Here is a 22,066-nt window from a genome sequence, read left to right as displayed (position 1 = left end):
TCATATTAAAGAGAAACTATGCAGGATTGGCGATTTCATCTTAAGTTTCGGTTTCGTTTTTCATTTTCGCTCGTTTTATGCTTGCATATTTCTCTGCAGAGCTTCCCCGACAGCTTTAGCGTGTATATTTATACATATATAGGCTATATATAAATATCTAAATTGCAAGCGTGGTTCTTCTTGTTCTTTATGCGTCTCAGCCTTCCAGATGTAAACGGGGAACGATCGTCTCCTGAACAAACTGCAAGGTTGCAATAGCGGATAGGGACACTGGGGGCGGGAGGAAATATTACTGTTTTCAATGCATTTTCAATTCATTCTTTCTGGCACACAGTGCCACTTAGCTATAGCTTTGCTTTCTGTTCCTGTGTATGTAAAGGTTTTACAAATCAAAACACCTTTTATTCATATTTTCAACATATGAGGTGCCAACTTCACACACCTAAACCAGAACTGTTTGTACCAATCAAATCGGGCTTTACGATGATGGAAAGTGTTGTAAAAATGTTACAATGTTGAAGGGATACTTCACCATTTTTTCATATTAAACTACGTTATTCCCTTAACTACTACGAGTTGATACATACCTCTCACGTTTCAATGTGTGCACTCACTGGCTCTGGCGCACGGCGCTACTTTGATAGCACTTAGCTAGCCCAGTTCATTCATTAGGTTCCAAACAGAGGTGAAGTTAGAAGCGATCAAACACCTCCATGTTTTCCTTATTAAAATACAGTTACACGAGTAGTCACAAGACCAAGTATGGTGAGACAAAATAAAATGTAGTGCATTTCTAAGCAGGTAAGAGGGATAACTATAGCCTATTGTGTGGCGGAATAACTCTTCGGACAACATCTTTGTTTGGATCCTAATGAATGAACTGAATTAACTGGGCTAGCTAAGTGCTATCAAAGTAGCGGCGTGCACCGGAGCCAGTGAGTGCACGCATTGAAACGTGAGAGGTATGTATCAACTTGTCTTAATTAAGGGAATAACGTAGTTTAATATGAAAAAAACGGTAAAGTGTTCCTTTAAGGCTAGCTCTTGTCTGAGCTATATTCTGTAGAAATCTTATGACTATACAATTTATGACTATAAAATGACTAGATTATATTGTAAAAAATACAACAACTATATCATACTGTAGAAGTCATATTCTCAACTGTAGCTGCCATTATTTTACTTTAAAATGTAATTCTCAGAAGACTACTGCCTTAGAGAGATTATAAACAAAAAACACCCATTACCCATAATCCCTAACTGCTGTAGTTAGGACCTTAAACTTACAAGTTCAGCCCACACATTATTTTTTTTTTTAAGTATATTTTTTGGCCTTTTTGGCTTTATTATGATAGGACAGTGAAGATGTAGACAGGAAGCAAGTGGGAGAGAGAGATGGGGTGGGATCGGGACATGACCGCAGGTCAAAATCGAACCTGGGTCCCCACGGGTACTCGGACCCGTATATGGTATGAGAGCTGTAGCCTGTTGCGCCACAGCGCCCCCCCAAGTTCAGCCCACATATTATTGAGTTACTGTAGTTGCCAGCAATTTACTGTAAAATATAGGTTACAGTAAACTACTGGCAGTTACAGTTGCCAGAATTTTACTGTAAAATATAATTGACAGTAAAATACTGTTGCTTGTTGCTGCTGAGGACCATCATGTGGTTTGTTAGCATCTGAGTTATTGTGTGTGTGTGTGTGTGTGTGTGTGTGTGTGTGTGTGTGTGTGTGTGTGTGTATGTGTGTGTGTGTGTGTGTGTCTGAATGTTAACACGCTAGCAGTGTTAGCAGGCTAGAGCACAGCAGTTTGTGTTCTGACACAGATGTAAATGTGTATGTGAGGGGTGTGTGTGTGTGTGTGTGTGTGTGTGTGTGTGTGTGTCTGTGTCTGTGTCTGTGTGTGTGTGTGTGTGTGTGTCAGACATGTTTAAGGGTCAAAACATACAGTGACGTTTTCATAATCAATGTCCTCTTCATTTTCGTAATCAATGTTCTCCTCTGCACCATAGTGGTCTACATTTTCATAATCAATGTCCTCCTCTGTGCCATAGTGGTCTACATTTTGGTAATCATTTTCCTCTTCAACATTTTCATAATCATTATCATCCATCTCCTCTGCTTCCTTGTCATTCTTCTCTCCCACGTCATCCGGACCTTTTGGGACGCTCCCTTGCTGCACTGACATGTTGACATGGTCCTGGAGCTGGACTCTGCGCTTCTAGGAGAGGAATCAGGACACAGGATTGGATGACTTTTACTGTACTGTATACTGCATAGACTCCTTGAATCAAAACACATGAGGATTAGTTGACTGTGGCTTAGTATGTGCTGAGTTGGGACATCCCATAACAATAAAGAGAAGCTTCCAGTGCACCCCCTGCTGGCCTCATAGAGGTTTGTGCTGAGACCTTGTGGAACTCGGAGAAGAGTCAGAGTATACTAGAATGAGGAGACACTGCACTGAGAGAATCCTCTTTAGAAATGCATGGGGTTAGTTCAGAATGCCAATATGGCAGTAGTCTCTACTGTACATATCCTGTTCCTTCCTGTATGCCTTCCCATTCACTTGAAAAGGAAAATAAATGGCCAGTGCGTTGGGTCAAAATTTGGTTGAAAGGACGGAATGCAACTAAGACTCACCTTACAAACAATCACAGCTGTCACGACAACCACCAACACTAGAGCACATGCAACGCCTCCTAAGATGTACACGATATGTGGAGGAAGGCCTGGGGGTAAACACACACACACACACAACATTTATATTTCTCATTTTCATTAGCTGGTCTACAACACTGGTATTATTATGATCCGCCACATAGCAAAGCAGCAGGTCCATATAGGTTTAGTCTTTTTTTTGTGCTCATGAGCAATTTTCCATCAAGTATTCCCGGGAGACTGAAAGACCGGGGTGCACGAAACTTGGTGGGCACGAAGCCCCATAAGGATATTATGGAACCGTTGTTTTTCATTTTGATCCGCTTATAGCGCCACCTAGTTAAAAATGAAAAAGCAAAAATGAGGTGTTGTAATCGCAGGTGACCTGACATGGTCAAAACTGCACGAAATTGGAAGTGTATCATTATGACACCATCTGAATGCATGCCAAGTTTTGTGGAATTCTGTTCATGGGGGGGCCACACAATAAATTCATTTATGTTACTGTACACCAACTCACATGTGTAATTGAGTGTAACTGTATAAAAAAAATTGTAGAACCGTTTTGTAGCTGTGGAATTAATTGGTCTGTATGCAAAATGCGAATCTGCTGAGATATTTTGTTGACAGGGATTTAGTTAGAATGTGTGCAGAACAGCTTTATTTACAGGCAATAAAGGAACCTATGTCTTTGTGCATACAATTTGGTAGCAATTGGGACAAGTGCAACATCTATATGTCATGCTCAAAGTAGATCTACAAAGCTACAAATCTTTTTTACAGACACGAATTTTGGCAGTGTTTTGCCATCGTTTCTGAAGAGCCAACCAGTGATTTTGGCACTGTTGACCAGATGCCTCTTCATAAAATAACAGCGACACCTTCATAAACAATAACAAGTTTTATTGTGAGACTCTGTGCCGTTTGGAGCAGCGTATCGATAGGCTATATTAAAAGCAGCAAAGATGTTCAGCTTGCTTCAGGATTGTTTGATTATAGCTCTAAATGCTGACGTTCCTACCCCTGCTCCCAAGTGTCACCTGGTGGTTATTTGGGTCATTGCAGCTTCACTGGGGAAAAATAAATACAGAATGCTGACGTTCCTACCCCTGCTGCCAAGTGTCACCTGGTGGTTATTTGGGTCATTGCAGCTTCACTGGGGAAATATAAATACAGTGACCCTCATTTATCAACCGAGCGTTGAAACCAGCGTACATCTGACCGCAGAAATCATCTTACGACGGGGCTCACGTGTGATTCATCAAACTTTCGTATCACTCCAATTCCAGCGTAAGAATAAACGTGTGTTGATAAATGTGGCGGCTGGAAACAAGCATAATTTAAATATCACACCCCTATATGCTCGTTTTAATGGCCTCGCCCCTAGAATTTACGACATGAAGGTGCATTATACGTCCAAAAGAGATCATTAGTGATCTCGAGCCACAGTGACATCCAGCTGAACCTTGTTAATTTTGGTCGTATGCACATTTCATAAATGTGTGATTCACGCATGAAACCGGACAATTTAAAGTGGTACCCACTGCAGAACCTTTTTGAAATATCCTTTGTAATCCATTTTTGAATAACTGCCAACATTAACTGGAATCCACACTTGAATCCAGAAATTCTGCAGGACTGAGTGGTGGTCATATTTGTTTCCGCTTTGCGGTACATCTAGTTTGATGAACAAGATGAACAAGTTAACGGTGCATCATTGCAATTATCAAATTATTTGATTGAACCTTCTCATGTGCATCCCCTGTTAATATTTCATTCTCAGTGTGATGACCGTCTTACCTGAGCCTGGGAACTGTGTAGGGGCAGAGGGGAGGGTGTGGTTTGCTGGTGTTGCAGACACAGTGGTGGAGGCACCTGAAAGGAAACAGCACCTGTAGCACCATATGTGACTGAAACACTTCCTCCAGCAGAGGGCGTAAGCATCTTACAAACATGCTATATGTGTTTAACAGATGGTAACGACATAATGTCATGACCATATAGTGGACAACAGCTGAAGTAAACAATGCATCATTGCAATTATCATAGCATATCAAATTGTTTGATTTAACCTCCTCCTGTGCATCACTTGTTAGTATTTCAATCTCTAATTACCAATCAGAGTTGTAGACATCATGGTATTTACATGAGCTAGCCCCAGAGCAGAATCACTATTGACCTGCCTGATGTCTGTATTACAGATTACAGAGGTAATCATGATTACTGTAAATCACTCAGCTGTGAAGTCACTGACCAGAGCAGAGCTCCATCAGTCTGGTGGTGTGTGTGCTGCTGACGTGGTTCCTGACGCTGCAGGTGAGTTGTCCAGTCACATCCCCCCTCAGCAGGAGAGTCTGGTTATCTGAACTGAGATCAGCAGCAGCATCATCCAGAGGCCTCCCATCCAGAGACCAGCTGTACTGAGGACTGTCCCCATTGGAGGAGCACATCACCCTCCTCTCCCCATTGGCTGAGCAGCTGATTGACAGGTTCACATAAGACACGGGAGCTGGAGAAGGGGAGGAACCACAGTGATAATCAGAATGTAGTTATGCACATGGCCATGTTTCTTCAGGGTGTTCACCAGAGACCAGTGGGGTATACTACGAATCTCGTTGAACATAACCAGGTTTTCTTTGGATAACCTGGATTGCTAAAAACGAAAGTCGCAATCAGAGTTGAGTGGTACTACGAAACTCACTCAAGGATGAATTTGTCCAACTAGGCTTTCAGCTCAGATCTGTGCGCGTTCTCGTGGTTGGGGTGACTTTGACCAATCGGGAAACGTGGAGACGCACAAGACAGCCTAGGTTAACCAACGATTATGAGCGGTAGAGAAATCTAGGGTGGTCTTTTTTAGTGTCTAACCCATAACATCAAAAAATCGATGGTCATCAAATATTGCATGGTATGCACGTCCATAGTAGTGACATATTTGCACGCGCAACATAGTTAAAAGCGCCTTCGAGATTCAAAATGTTTGCAGAGGCGGGGCTGAACCTGTTCGAAGTTTGACAGATTAGCACACGTGAGATAACTTCGTTTTTCAAGATAATGGATTGGTTAGAATTGGTCAGAGGGCGGTGATTTTTCACGATTTGAGCTATAACTAAGCACATAACCTGCTCCCGACCAGGTTTGGTTGCGAGCATAAGATACCATGGTGATACAGCGACGCTAAAACAAATCCACTTTCGTATGACAGCATACCCTGGCTTTGAGCGCAACATACCTCGCTAACCCACTAATCGAGATTCGTAGTATACCCCACAGGGTTCCTACTCCAGGCTGCTCCCTGAACCCACATCACAGGACTGGCTGAGATCACAAGTCACAATGAGATCACAGTCTGGACTTTCTCCATCCCTGGCCCATCCATGGTGGATCAAGCGTGTTGTGTATTCAGTTCTTCTATTATGTGCTGTTCCTGCAATTCCACCACACCATCAGAGGGCGCACTTACCTTGGTTGATACTAACTGCAATGTGTTGTGATATGAAGTGCAGAATAACTGAGATTGTTGTTGTGAACATTCGGTGAACTTGCTACTCTTTTTATTAAAGTTATACTAGTAACTTCAAGTCTAGTATAGGACAAAGCAACCACATGTTATGAGAGCAGGAGTGTCCCTCTCCACCTTCTCTCCAACCCTAACCCTACACCTACCCAGTAATACTGTAAAATTAATTCAACTTAACAGCGTGCATATTCTCAGACACAACAACAACAATACAACTCATTAATGACTGAATAATGTATTTATCTCAACACTCATCACCTCCGCCAAGGAGGTATATGTTTTCATCGGGGACCGGCCGGCGTTTGTCTGTCTGTCTGTCTGTCTGTCTGTCTGTCTGTCTGTCTGTTTGTCTGTTTGTTAGCAAGATAACTCAAAAAGTAATGGATGGATTTCGATGAGATTTTCAGGGAAGGTCGGACATGACCCAAGGAAGAAACAATTAAATTGGGAGTGATCCTAATTTCGGCGGGATTCCGTCGGCGTTTATGTATATAGCTTAGTGGTGTAATGGCATGGTATGGCCACGAGGTGGCTGTAACAATAGGAATTGTTGTTCCACGGACCTGTTAGGGTGTGACACTTTAGACAGAACACGAGTTGAGATGTACTGAGTGTAATGTGTTAAGACAAACTAATAAACTGTTGTCCAGTTGGACCGAACTAATATATTCTGTAGCCAGAGTCAGTTCATAAGGAGCAGAATATAACATGGTGGCAGCGGTCACGGACTTGACCGGTTTTACAACCGTCTGACTTCAAGTTAGGGAGTTAAGACGTTCGCGTTGTCTTTGTAAGCGTGGCAAGGCTAGAATTAGCATAAGGCTGAAATTAGCATACCAACGCCTGACATGGAAGGACTAAAACCACCACAGCCACTGTGCATGGACTCCGGTAACCTCGCGAAGTCGTGGAAGACTTGGAGGGAAGAGTTTATGCTTTATGTGTTAACTTTGGACGATGATGACGACAAGACGAAGGGGAAACTTTTCAGCTATCTTGTCGGCGAGAGTGGCAGAGAACTGCTGGACACACTGATGGGTGAGGTGGATAAAGATGAATGGAAAATGAAGGACATTGTCGAAAAATTTTATGCTCACTGCAATCCTTGTGTCAATGAAACTGTGGAACGTTATCGGATTTTCTCAAGAAATCAAGGCTTGAGTGAAACTATTGACTTTTATGTGACGGAACTGAAAGTGTTAGCGAAAACGTGCAACTTTGGAACGTTGAGAGACTCGCTCATTCGTGACCGTATCGTGTGTGGGAGCAACAACACTATCATGAGAGAACGACTTCTCCGAGAGAAGAACTTGACGCTCGACTCCTGCATACAGTTGTGCAGGGCCGCGGAACTGTCACGGGAGAACGTGAAGGCTATCTCCGGAGTCAAAGTGGAGGAAGTACACGCAGTGCAAGGGCCGTCGCACCGCAGATATAAGAGTATATTAGTGATGTACAACAAAAGCAAACTGAAGCCACTGGGTAAATGCAAGCTGAAGCTGAGGAACCCGAGGAACCAGAAGCTGTACCAGCTGGAGTTCCAAGTGGTAGATAGTGGTGGTACTACTGTGCCACTGCTTGGCAAGAGAGCTAGTGAAGGCATGCAGCTGATAAAAGTGCATTATGAGAATATCCTAGCAATTGACGGCATGGTTACAGTTTTACCCGTAATGCAGAGTAACAGGGGACAATGGACAATGGACCAGATAAAAGCAGAGTATGCAGATGTGTTCTCTGGAGATGGCTGCCTAGAAGGAGAATATCAACTGGAAATAGACAGCTCTGTGAAACCTGTGCAGTTGCCAAAGCGCTGGGTGCCAGTCGCCATGATGAAACCACTGAAAGCCGAGCTACAAGACCTACAACGCAGAGGAATCATCACACCAGTAGAATGCAGCACCGATTGGATTAATGGAATGGTTGTTGTGCAAAAGCAGAATGGGAAGCTACGGGTATGTATTGACCCAAGACCTTTGAACAAAGCGCTGAAGCGCAGTCACTTCCCACTGCAAACAATAGAGGACATTCTCCCTGACCTGTCCAAAGCCAAGGTGTTTACAGTCTGTGACGTCAAAAGCGGGTTCTGGCATGTGAAGTTAGATGAGGAGTCAAGCTTTCTGAGTACATTCGCCACTCCATTTGGACGATACCGATGGTTGAGACTTCCCATGGGGATAAGTCCAGCACCTGAAGTGTTTCAGCGAAGACTCACACAAACACTGGATGATCTGCCAGGTCTGTACATCATTGCAGATGATGTACTGATCACTGGACAAGGTGAGACTCAAGACATGGCACAGCGTGATCATGATGAGAAGTTGAGATTGTTTTTGGATAGATGCAAACAGAAAAACATCAAACTCAATTCAGACAAGTTCAAACTCAGGCAAAAGGAGGCTACATACATAGGACACCTCCTGACTGCAGATGGATTAAAGATAGACCCGGAAAAGGTACGTGCCATCGGACACATGCCAAAACCAACAGATGTTAAAGGAGTTCAGAGGCTGTTGGGTATGGTAAACTACCTAGCTACCTACCTAAGTTTTGTCCTCATCTGTCTGACCACTGTCAGCCACTCCGGCAGCTCACGCACAAAGACTCTGAGTGGAAGTGGACAGAGCCACATGAGGAGGCATTTCGCAAATTGAAAGAGACTATTTCGAACACGCCTGTGCTCAAATACTACAGCCCAGAGGAGGAACTGACAGTGCAGTGTGACGCATCGGACACCGGTTTGGGTGCAGCACTGGTGCAGAGAGGTAAGCCTGTAGCGTTTGCAAGCAGAGCACTCACACAGACAGAGAGGGGCTATGCCCAAATAGAAAAGGAATTCTTAGCAATGATTTTCAGTTTAGAGAAATTCCACCAGTACACGTATGGCCGCAAGGTAACAGTGCAAAGTGATCACAAACTGTTAGAGAACATAGTGAGGAAACCATCGCTGAGTGCACCCAAAAGACTTCAGAGAATGATGATGCGCATTCAGAAGTATGATGTGGATGTTGTGTACTTGCCAGGCAAAGACATGGTGCTAGCAGATACTTTGAGTCGAGCGTATCTGCCCGAATGTTCAGCATATGGCTCAGTAGAGGCTGAAATAGAGACTGTTAATATGTTGCACCATGTCCCCATCTCCACAGACAGCCTCAGCTTGATTCGTTCTGCCACAAAAGAGGATTCAACACTGCAGACTCTGATCGAAACCATACTACAGGGATGGCCAAATGACAAGACAAAGACTTCAAGCAACATTAGGCCATACTGGTCGTTCCAGGATGAACTAAGCTACCAAGATGGAATAGTGTTCCGGGGTGAACGGGTGGTCATCCCTGATGCCCTAAGAAGAGATATCACGTCCCGGTTGCACTCTTCTCATCTTGGAGTGGAAGGATGCCTACGGAGAGGCAGAGAGTGCGTCTACTGGCCCGGCATGAATGACCAGGTCAAGACATATATAGCCAAGTGTGACATTTGCAGGTCAGTGGACTACAAACAACAAAGAGAAACACTGATCTCACATGAAATGCCTAACAGGCCATGGGCTAAGGTGGGCACGGACTTGTTTTCGTTTGACAACAAAGACTATCTCATCACGGTAGATTATATTCCAACTTCTGGGAAATAGACTATCTTTCAGACACAAAATCCACAACAGTGATAAGGAAACTAAAAACCCACTTTTCCAGACAAGGCATCCCTGACATTGTCCTCTCCGACAATGGACCGCAATTCTCTTCACACATCACCTGGGCATCCTCAGAGCAACGGTATTGCAGAATCAGCGGTCAAGACAGCCAAGAGACTGTTACTCAAAGCAAAAATGGCTGGACAGGACCCTTACCTTGCTCTTCTAGATCACCGTAACACGCCATCACAAGGCCTGGAGACCAGTCCAGCGCAAAGACTTCTCAGCCGCCGGACCAGAACATTGCTGCCCAGAAAAGGCTAGCCTTCTGCAGCCAAAAGTGGAACAAGCACAGAAAAGTAATCAACAGCGCCAGAGTGACTACTATAACAAAGCAGCCAGAGACCTGGACACTCTAAAACCAGGTGACTGTGTGCGAATACAGCCGTTTGAACCCCATACTGTCTGGAGACCAGGCAAGGTTTTGAGAGTTGTGGATGCGAGATCGTACGACGTCCAGGTGCAGTCTGGTGGTGTCCTCAGGAGGAATCGAAAACACCTCAGACGCGCTGTGGAACAGGCCCTAGGCGACCCTATGGACATAGAGACTGACATTCTGACTGATACCCCCGACTCACACGCGCGCACAGACGCAGACTTGAGTGACAAAGGTGCACCTGGTGACAAAGATGGACCTGTGATCACAAGGGCTGGTCGCACGGTGGTCAGACCGTAGCGGTACATGGACGTTGAGGGTTAATGTAGCGGTATAGACCACTCATGGACTTTGGAGGGTTTAAACAAAAAAAAAAAAAAAGAAAGAGAAAGAAAAATCCAATCTTGATGGAATGTTCATGTAGTTGAAAAACAAACAAGCGAAAACATTGTAAGACCATACATGTTGAAAAAATGATAATGTGGGTTGTTTGTTATCAGTGTGTGTGTTCATAGTCAAAGGGTTATGTGTTAGGTCCTACAGAATTTTTATGTTGACTTTTAAATGTTTAACAGAGTGGAGTGGATATCAAGATGGAATATGGTTCCTGTTACCTAGTCTTAAGAAGACATTTATTTTTACAGAATTTAACAGATGAGTTATGCCGGACAGAGATGTTTATATTGTTATGATTTATTAACAGTCACACAGCTTAAACAAAACAAAAAAGAGAAAGGATGTAACAATAGGAATTGTTGTTCCACGGACCTGTTAGGGTGTGACACTTTAGACAGAACAAGAGTTGAGATGTACTGAGTGTAATGTGTTAAGACAAACTAATAAACTGTTGTCCAGTTGGACCGAACTAATAAATTCTGTAGCCAGAGTCAGTTCATAAGGAGCAGAATATAACAGTGGCGATCTGAATAGTTTAGGTTCAAATGTATGACAACCTAGGAAGAACAATGCAGGCGGAGGTAGCTGCGCTCTCTGAGTGTTTATAGTTTTCATTTTGTGATCATCAAATTGTGATTAGCAAATCAGGAGTCAAAATAAGTCATATTTCCACTGATTCTTAAAAACTCAAGATATGACCAAAATTGTTCCTGATATGCTGCATGTCATAACAAATATCCGGACAATATCCCTTGATTCAGACCCTTTTCACCCAGTGAGAGTAAAAGGCACTCAGTTAAGAAAATAAAATAGAATATATGAGCATCTATTGTGAAAGATGTAGAATTCATTGGAAAAGGCATGACAATAAAACACATGAACATGATCCACCACAAACATGCTCTGTGGAATCACCAGCTCGGTGATGCTCAAAGACAAAGTAAAATGCACTAGAAAAGCACTCAGAGAGTGCAGACCTCCGCCTGCATTGTTCTTCCTAAGTTGTCATACATTTGAACCTAAACTGTTCAGAGCGCCACCACGTGGCCATACCATGCCATTACACCACTAAGCTAAATACATAAACGCCTCCGGAATCTCGATGGAATAACGGATCACTCCCAAAATGTAATTGTTTCTTCCTTGGGTCATGTCCCTTCCCTTCCCTGAAAATGTAATTGAAATCCATCCATTACTTTCTGAGTTATCTTGCTAACAAACAGACAGACAGACAAACAGACAGACAGAAAACGCCGGTCCCCGATGAAAACATATACCTCCTTGGCGCAGGTAAATAAACATGTACAGTGAAAGATGTGAATGGGACAATTTGCTGATCAAATCAGGATCAGCTCAGAGAAGCTCAAAGACAAACCCCTCCGTACTACTGAGTTCATATCCTGTATCTGTGTGTTTCACACATGAGGCTTGGTGGGGGAAGACAGCTCACACTCTCTGAGTTTACTTACAGCCATTAGAGTCTGATTACTGAACTTACTAATGTCTAACAGAGGATGAGGATATTTACTTTTAATCATCCACTGCACTGTGTCCTTATAGACCCCTTTAAGATCCTCACTAAACCCCTCTGTGTTACAATGCAGGAGATGTTACATCTGTTATCACATCAGAGAAGAGATGAAGTGATTTACCTTCTATGGTCAGCTGTACTGTGTGTATTCCCACTGATTTCCCTGTTGACTCCTCCGTGATCTGCACTCTGTATGTTCCTGTGTCTCTCCTCTCTGCAGGGTTGATAATCATGGTCCCGTTATCAGGAACAAACTGCCACCTCTGAAGGACTGATGTGGTGTTGAACTCATTATAGAACACTGACTTGGATCTTCTGTCTCTAAAAACACATGAACTGCCATAAAAGAGGCCCAGGGCATATTCTCTGGCGTTCCTCATCAGCTGCAGGTACACAGGTCCTCCCAGAGCCCCATAACATTCAGCATCCTGAGTAACATCACAGATGGAGTCCAGACCTGCATGAAGAGAGGAGATTCATTCTCATCATTTGAACACATCATGAGCTTTATTTGTTATTTTGTCTTTTTATTATTTTTGCATTGAACTGCCCTGTGTGTGTGTGTGTGTGTGTGACTGTGTTTGGCAAATAGTGCCACAGCAGGAGTTCTACAATACTGTTAGTCTTAGAAATCTCACTGTATATCGGGTAGAAACAGCACACTACCGTTAGAAATCTCACTGTATATCAAGTAGAAACAGCACACTACCGTTAGAAATCTCACTGTGCTCCTGTGTGACCCTGTATGATATATGTACTGCTCCTAAACATGGAAGGCTTATTATTGTCTGTTTCGTGTCAACAGCCATTGATTAGGGCAGACTGGATGTGTCCATGGCTTTGCCACTGTTACTGTGCTGTTGAGTACTTAAACCCTAACTATTTCCTTGTCTAGTTAGAGCAGCTGATCTTTAGGTGAAGTCATGCTATCTCTCGCTTCATGCACATCATTGTAAATAAAAATCTGTTCCTTATTTGTCCTGCCATTGGTCTGACTGGGTCTTCATTCATCTGTGGTATCAAGATTACCATCAATCTCTACTAGATGACAGTAACAGTGTCACTTGGTATTACAGGACACTATTGCTTATGAAGGGACATACTATACAGTAGAGTGCTAATGTAGTGTGTGAGTAGGTTATTAATGTCAGTAATTCCTGCACTGTACTGTACACATGTGTGAGTAGATTATTAATGTCAGTAATTCCTCCATGTATTGTACACATGTGTGAGTAGGTTATGGCTGTGAGAATATGTGAGGGCCTAGAGTGGGGGTTATAGAGCTGTACAGCCAGGGCTACATCATTAGAAATGACCAGACGCCAACACTGTGAGCTCCCTTTACAAGTCACTACATCAGTTCCAGTTACATCACCAAGACATGAAGGCCCCATGAACCTTAAAGTAGCAGTAATAAATAAATAAGAAATATATAAGACAAATAAATCTAGTCTATTTTACACACACACACACACACACACACTTACCATAAGTTGATGTGACCAGTAGAACAACAAGTCCAGCAAAAGCTCTCATCTGCGGAAGCAACACACACATCCTGGAGAACACACTCTTCACACGCACACACACACACACAGACAAGTCAGTCTCTGGAGAGTTCAAATGAGCCCAGTGTTGTGTGCACCCAGAGAGAGAGAGAGGAGGAAGCTTGACGTGTGTGTGTGTGTGCGTGCGCATGCGCGAGCAATGGCGGACGGAGGCCTGATGACAGCATGCAGCAAACACTAACATTCTCCCCCGTCGTGACTGCCGCCGATAACGTAGAAAAAGGAGTAGCCTAATAATATGGGATGGAAAGTACTGTTCATGATGTGTTTAATGATAACACTAAAGTCGTCCTTAAAAGCCACCCACAAGTCTGGCAAAGTGTACAAACAACAATGGAACACCAGTGACCCTGGTTCCCACTTTGCTACGAGAGGTGTAGCAAACACTTCAGGTAACTTTGGTAATTACATCCACCGACTCTCGAATGAGGAGTGGGCCCAATTTGAAACAGATGAAAGAGCCTTAAAAAAAGGGCCAAGCAAATCACAAAATTCTGCTCAGTATCTAGCATAATTGGGAGCCTCTTCATTTGGAGATGTAGGTGTCACCTTTATCCTTAGAACACTCGGTGGGCAGTTTTTTCCAATCGTTTGCACACAATTTTGAAAACAGAGCTCTTCTTTTCTAAACACCTCACACAATTAACCAAACACCACACCCAATTAGCAGAGCTTCTAGTTCCTCTTTCTTATTTTTTTATCACTTCATCATCACAGTGGTTAAATGTGTGAGTTTGTTTCATTTGCTGGTTTATGAATATTTTAACTGCTGATGCTGATGTCAGCGAGTAGCTGTGCCCTTACATGCCTTATATGGTCAAATAGGGCCTCTCTGGGTGATCAACACACACATATTTAGTACTTGACTTGCACTTCAGCTGACCAGCTGAGACCAGTGTGTGAGTTTGGTTTTGACTGTTTATTATTACCGCCGCTAGCATAACTAGCATAGCGGTCATATAGTTTTTGTCAAAGTTTCATTTTTTTTCTTTTTTCCCCATAAATTTTTGGTCAACGATTCCCGGGACACCTTAACACCAGGACACATGAAACTTGGTGGGCATGTAGCCCCAAGAGACTTTTACGGATACATTTGGTTTCGTCCCTGGGGGCCACTCCACCCCCGCGCTAGCCCCCACTGAAACCCAAAAATTGCAGTTTTTCCTAAATAACTACCTGAACCGTGACACAGAGGATGACGAAATGTTTATGGTATGTTGGTCTCAAGAGCCCGCATCAACTTAGCTTATAACCAGTCATTCGTGATTTGTGACACCCATAGTAAAAAAGGAAAATACAATATTATATTGCTTTAATCGCCCCTATCTTCAGATGAAATGTTGAACTGCACCAAATTTCATGTGTATGATTAACCTAACATCCTCTGGGAGCATGCCAAGTTTTGTGGAATTTCATCCATGGGGGGCTATAAAATAAATCAATTTACCTGTTATGTACATTTAGTGACTGAACACCCATCGGCCTGCAGATTAAGCTTTTGAGGGAAGGGTTGCTGGTCAAGAATGACACATAGACCTACTCACACACACGCACAGATACACACACATCCACAGATTCCACACATGCACACACACACGTATGCCCGCACACATACACACGCATAGACACACACACGCACACTCACACACACACACACACACACACACACACACTCTTATACACAAAGGCAAACTCACACCTGCACACACTCATTTCTTTACACATGAGCTACAAGAGTCGCAGATATGTGCATATAAATTGCACAAATAGGAGATACAGGAGAGTTGACAAGTGTCATTTATTTTTGTGGTGTGAATGTGCAGAACTGAGCGGCGGTCATATTGTGTACCGCTATGCGGTGCATCTAGTTTTAGCTCCTGATGCTGATGTGAGTGAGTTCTCTGGGCTGACCAAAACACATGTAGTACCTGAGTTGCCCTTCAGCTGACCAACTGTCATCAACATGAACACTTGCAGTGGGAAAACTGTGTGAGCCATGCATACGTGTGTGTGTGTGTGTGTGTGTGTGTGTGTGTGTGTGTGTGTGTGTGTGTGTGTGTGCGCGCGCATGAGCCCTCACATCTCCTGCTGAAGAAATGGAGAGAGAAAAGGATGGTAAAATGAATAGAGAAAAAAAGTGTGTGTGTGTGTGTGTGTGTGTGTGTGTGTGTGTGTGTGTGTTTGTGTGTGCCAATGGAAGCACAGCTGGTCTCCCTCCTGAAACCTGCTCCTAGAAGCTCCACTCACCTATTAGCCCTACTCACCTGTTAGCTCCACTCGCCTTTTAGCCCCATTCACATGTTAGCCCCATTCACCTGTTAGTTCCACACACCTGTTAGCCCCACTCACCTGTTAGCTCTACTCACCTGCTAGCTCTACACACCTGTTAGCCCCACTCACCTGTTAGCTCTACACACCTGTTAGCCCCGCTCACCACAAGAGTCCACATTGCAAATGTCATATGTCAATGAATCATTGCACAATTTGACATTTGTCTTGTCTTTAATCAAGTTAATAGGGGCACATGAAAATGCCCCAAGAGTGTAGCACCCTTTTTAATTAGGGCCCGAGCACGGAGGTGCGGCCACTGAAGTGGCTGCACCGTAGGTTCAAAGCCCTATTGTTTTTGCTCAGATTAAATTTCTTCTGGGCCACGTTTTGCCTTTTTTCACCAACTAGGTATGCTCTAAAACTCTTGAAATTTGGCAGCTATGTGTGGAATTGGTAACGCTACTCAGCGACAGAGCTCTGGCCAAGGGTGTGTCTCAGGGACTCTATAGCGCCACCTAGCACGTTGTCTGTTGTGGTTGACACATACATTCATGGAAATGGCCCAGATTTGATGGGCATATGTGTTGTCTGAATCTGAACAAGTTTTACATTTAAACTTTATAGTGAATCTTAGAAGAATTTGAGTTATGATTATGAATATGATTTTTGCACATCACGTATTTTGAAACACTTCTCCTAGACGGTTTATCGAAATCGTGTCATATAAGCACTAAAATGATCTTGAGGGGTTGCTCAAGACAAGAGGAATTGCGACCAGAAATGACGAAAGTTTGAATTATGGCGTCTTATTAAGAAACAGGAAGTTGGTGTTATAGGCAGAAAAAAGGTAATAAATTGGATGTTATTTGGCAGCTACATGTGGAATTGCTTCTACTAGTCAGAGACAGAGCTCTGGCCTAAGGCGTGGCTTCGGGACTCTATAGCGCCACCTAGCAGCACGTTATCGGTTGTGGTTGACACAAACATTCACGAAAATGAACCAAATTTGGTGGACTTGTGTGTTTTTGCTATCGCTAGACAGAGGCAGAGCTTTGGACTAGGGTGTGGCTTAGGGACTCTATAGCGCCACCTAGTGCGTTGTCTGTTGTGGTTGACACATACATTCACGAAATGTAACCAAATTTGGTGGGCTCGTGTGTTATTGCTATTGCTAGTCAGAGACAGAGCTCTGGCCTAGGGTGTGGCTTAAGGAGTCTAGCGCCACCTAGCACATTGTCTATTGTGGTTGACACAAAACATTCATGAAAATTAACCAAATTTGGTGGGCTGGTGTGTTATTGCTGCCGCTAGTCAAAGACAGAGCTCTGGCCTCGGGTGTGGCTTAAGGAGTCTATAGTGCCACCTAGCAACATTGTCTGTTGTGGTTGACACAAACATTCATGAAAATGAACCAAATTTGGTGGGCATGTGTTTTGCTATATAGCTATTCAGAGACAGGGCTCTGGCCGAGGGTGTGGCTTAGGGACTCTATAGCGCCACCTAGTGTGTTACCTGTTGTGGTTGACATATACATTCACGAAAATTAATCAAATTTGGTGAGCTTGTGGTTTATTACTGCCGCTAGTCCTAGCGCAATGTCTGTTGTGGTTGACACATTCACGAAAATGAATCAGATTTGGTGGACATGTTTGTTATTGCTACCGCTAGTCAGGGATAGAGCTCTGGCCTAGGGTGTGGCTTAGGGACTATATAGTGCCACCTAGCATGTTGTCTTTTATGGTTGACACATACATTCACGACAATTAGGTAGGCTTGTGTTTTATTGTTGCCACTAGTCAGCGACAGAGCTCTGGCCGAGGGTGTGGCTTAGGGACTCTATAGCGCCACCTAGCCTCTTGTCTGTTGTGGTTGACACATACTTTGATGAAAAATAACCAAATTTGGTGGGCATGTGTGTTGCTCATGCACATGCCCACCAACAACTATGAGTTGCTTTGTTAGATTCCGAAATGTCACAGGTCCGCACCACAGGTGCTCAGGCCCGCCATATTTTATTTTTTTATTCATACCAACAGTACTGAAATATATGTGAAAAATAGCCAGAATTCTCCTTTTTAACTCAAAACAGATGTTATTGTTAGGTTTATTTGTGTTGGGCACGAACTCTCATGCGCGTACATGTTGGTGGACGGGTACCTATCCGGCGGCTACAGCCAATCGTTACTCAGTGCAGAACTCCACTCGGACTCAGGTGTGCATTCCCAAGCAACTTTTTCTTCTTCATATTACGTGGCAAGCGAGGTATGTGCATTATCCCCACCCTCTGAACTGGATTCCAGCTTGGGAACTTTGCGCATGGTCAGAGCCGACTGGAGCTGGATCAGAGCTCCAGTATTCAATATGGCGTTGACTATGAATTGGCTGGATTTACTAGCCTAGCCTCGGCCATTCATTTGTATGGAGGGCGGGACTTAGTCCCGCTTTCCAGTTATATATAAAAATGCAGCGCTACTTAAAACACTGCTGACTGGTCGTACTGGGCTCAAACCTGGGTCCCCGTGGGTGCTCAGACGTCATGGTATGGCCACAGCGCCCTCTGCTGACTGCATGTTTATAACATTATAGAATGTTTAGCTGGAATGATGCTGACCTGCGGCAATGACATTGGGCTACGGAATTGGCTCATTTTGATCACACACACACACAGACACGCACATACACATAGTCAACGCCATATTGAACACTGGAGCTCGGATCCAGCGCCAGTCGGCTCTGACCATGCGCCAAGTTCCAAAGCTGAAAATGACGCATGGAACAACATAGATTTTTATTGGACATTCTGTAAAAAGAGAGTTGTCCTCCAGTTGAGTTGCACACCTGAGTCTGAGTGGAGTCCCGCACTGAGTAACGTTTGGCTGTAGCCGGCAGATAGGTACCCGCCCACCAATATGAAGGCACACCAACACGGACTTTCGTGCACAGAGCTGGTTCTAAATGCTGCATGCAGTGCCATACTTCAAAATGGCGTCTGCAAAATGCCGAAGCTAATCTGCATGGTCTTGACCCCCTGGTACATACACACACGTGAGAAACATTAAATCAACATAACACACACACACACACACACACACACACACACACACACACACACACAATATACCGCCAGTGAGCATCTAACCCAAAGGAAACTAGGCAGTCGCCTGACATCACCACTGAACAGCAGAACTGAAGTTGGAGCGACTCCCAAAGTCACTGGGTCTGGTAACAAACAGGCTACTATGACTGTTGGACTGATCAGAGTCTCTGTGGACGGGGAATGGAGGAGTAGTCTGGAGCTGCGCCTCCTCTGGACCAATGGGAAGTCACTGCATCTTCACCTCCTCTGGACCAATGGGGAGTCACTGCACCTCCTCTGGACTAATGGAGAGTCACTGCATCTCCTCTGGACCAATGGGGAGTCACTGCACCTGCACCTCCTCTTGACCAATGGGGAGCTCCACCTTCTGGTCCTTATGCTCATCTGAGACACACCAGTTTCTCAGAGAGAAAAATACAAACAACAAACAACACACACAGTGGGCCGGCTGCATACTCACAGTGCCAGTTTAGCTGGTTGGCATGTTAACTGGTGATATTTGCATATAATCAGTGAACATTCAACAAGGCTTCTTAACTTCTTAAGAGCGTTGTGCTCTAAAATGTGTAATGTGTACGCTGACCTGGAGTGTGTCATCATGTGTGGTGTAAAAGTGTGTTTTGTGTATTCTGCATAATGTGTGTGATGTCTGACCTGGAGTGTGTGCGGTCCTGTTTCTTATGTAGAGGTAATACCCTCCCACCAGCAGTAATGTGAGGATGATGATCTCTGCCAGCCACACGCTGATGAACACTGGAGAAATACCACCTGCAGACAGCAACATTATCACAAAAAATGTCATCAATAAAAACAGTAGTTGTTGTATTGCATGTGACATGCTCATTTGTTTTCCAACCCCAGCCTGTTAAGACCCTATTTTAATTTCAATTTCAATTTCAATTCAATTAATTTCACTTATAGAGCGGCAAAACATTACACATGTCTCATGGTGCTTTACACAGTGTAAGCACTACTTCTGCTTGTTGCCTATGGGGACTATTTTCAGGTGCTGCGTGGTATCACTGCACCCATGGTACATTTGCAACTTTCCTTGATTATTGCACCAGAGTGAGAGTGTAGTTCCATGTCTAATCAGTTTAGAAAATCACCAGGTTTCATTTTCAGTTTGTCTTATTGCAGAGCCTCTAGTGTTTGTGTTGCTGCTACGGGGCCTGGCCGGATACTGGTCAGTGACTTCACAGTGCTCCACTATGGGGGCATGTACATGAGAGCTACATGCTAATAGCCGCACAGTGAGTTACTGTCTTACCTGAGCCTGGGCACTCTGTGTGGGCGGAGGGGAGGGTGTGGGTAGCTGGTGTGACAAACACAGTGGTGGAGGCACCTGAAAGGAAACAGCACCTGTAGCACCATATGTGACTGCCCCTAACCCTCCAACCCCTACATAACTTATAGTACACCACTATTACCCCCCCCCCCCCCCTCCTTTTTACCCTCTACTCCACCCAAGACATCACACATGCCTGCCCTTAGGATTCCCTTGCCCTCACACACACTCACACACACACACACACACACACACACACACACACACACACACACACACACTTACATGCTCACTCTACTAGCACGACGGCAGTTGAGTTGGCCCCTTGAGCCGTGGATTTGCCCAAGGTTTCTTCCTGAACAAGGGAGTTTTTCCTTGACCCTGATGATCCTGGGTGTCCCTTGGTGCTCCCCAACCCCTCTTTTGTATTATCTATTTATTTTTCTTTTTTTATTTATTTCTGGACACTTGACCACAATTAATTTCATTACTTATAAATTATTTTATGAGTACATGACAATAAACTTGAACTTAAAACAGCACACACACATTATTAAGCACCATTACATGAGAAATCTGGCGAGTTTTCACATTTCTCCGTCTCCGTAAACATTTCTCTGTGTTTTTTCATAGCTGGAGTTGCTACAGCCAGCAGCTAACGAGGCCAGGCAGCTATAACGCTACCCTCTGGGGGCATGTACTGTACATGGAGCTACAGCGCTACCCTCTGGGGGGTAATAGTGGTGTACTATAAGTTATGTGGGGGTTGGAGGGTTAGGGGCAGTGTATATGTGTAGGGGAAGTGTGCATTTGTGGGGAGGGGGTGCAGTGTGTTGTATGTGAGTTGTCCAGTCACATCCCCCCTCAGCAGGAGAGTCTGGTTATCTGAACTGAGATCAGCATCAGCTTCACTCAGAGGCCTCCCATCCAGAGTCCAGCTGTACTGAGGACTGTCCCCATTGGATGAGCACCTCACACTCCTCTCCCCATTGGCTGAGCAGTTGATTGACAGGTCCACATCAGACATAGGGGCTAATAAATATAAGATTATGTAAATACGATTTGTAAAGGTATGAACTTACAAACCTCACTGTAGATCAGTGTTTACACCCAGTGTGACATTGAGGAAGATTACTTCTTAAAGCTTCAGAGAAGAGATGAAATTTGCCTTCTATGGTCAGCTCTACAGTGTAAGGATCCACTCCTCTGCCTGTTGACTCCTCAGTGATCACTCCAGTGATGTTCCTGCGTCTCTCCTCACTGCAGGGTTTATGATCATGGTCCCGTTATCAGGAGCAAACTGCCACCTCTGGAGGACTGATGTGGTGTTGAACTCTTTATAGAACACTTGAATCTTCTGAATCTAAAAACAGCTGTATTGCCATAATACAGGATCAGTCATTATCCTCTGGTGTTCCTCATCAGCTGCAGGTAGGCTACACAGATCCTCCCAGAGCCCCATAACATGCAGCATCCAGTAGCATCACACATGCAGTCCAGACCTGCATGAAGAGAGGAGATTCATTCCCATCACATGAACACATCAGTAAACTAGAAAAGCACTCAGAGAGCGCAGCTACCTCCCCCTGCCTTCTTCTTCCTAGGTTGTCATACATTTTAACCTAAACTATTCAGATCGCCACCACGTGGCCATACCATGCCATTACA

The 22,066-nt window shown here is 44.2% G+C and overlaps 1 protein-coding gene across 1 annotated transcript; it reads right to left on the bottom strand.

The window, feature by feature from the left end:
- Positions 1-1,862: 1,862 nt before the first annotated feature.
- Positions 1,863-15,740, bottom strand: LOC134095515 (hepatic and glial cell adhesion molecule-like). Its single transcript, XM_062549107.1, has 6 exons — positions 15,671-15,740; positions 12,296-12,631; positions 4,918-5,172; positions 4,464-4,538; positions 2,646-2,734; positions 1,863-2,223 (listed from the first exon to the last, which is right to left on the bottom strand). The coding sequence occupies exons 1-6, from the start codon at positions 15,738-15,740 to the stop codon at positions 1,933-1,935; spliced, it is 1,116 nt and encodes a 371-aa protein (XP_062405091.1). The 3' UTR covers positions 1,863-1,932.
- Between the last annotated feature and the right edge of the window lie 6,326 nt (positions 15,741-22,066).

Source organism: Sardina pilchardus, chromosome 11, assembly GCF_963854185.1.
Source record: "Sardina pilchardus chromosome 11, fSarPil1.1, whole genome shotgun sequence".
NCBI lineage: Eukaryota > Metazoa > Chordata > Actinopteri > Clupeiformes > Clupeidae > Sardina > Sardina pilchardus.
This window is presented reverse-complemented; position numbering and strand designations above follow the sequence as displayed.

Bases quoted from the DNA above. Each gene is read 5' to 3' on its own strand.
- LOC134095515 (XM_062549107.1), bottom strand. From the start codon at position 15,740: ATGGCTCACACAGTTTTCCCACTGCAAGTGTTCATGTTGATGACAGTT. The intron at 5,173-12,295 runs GTAAATCACTTC...CCCCTTCTCCAG, and splicing joins AGTACAGCTGACCATAGAAG to CTCCCGTGTCTTATGTGAAC. The intron at 2,224-2,645 runs GTGAGTCTTAGT...TTCCTCTCCTAG, and splicing joins CAGCTGTGATTGTTTGTAAG to AAGCGCAGAGTCCAGCTCCA.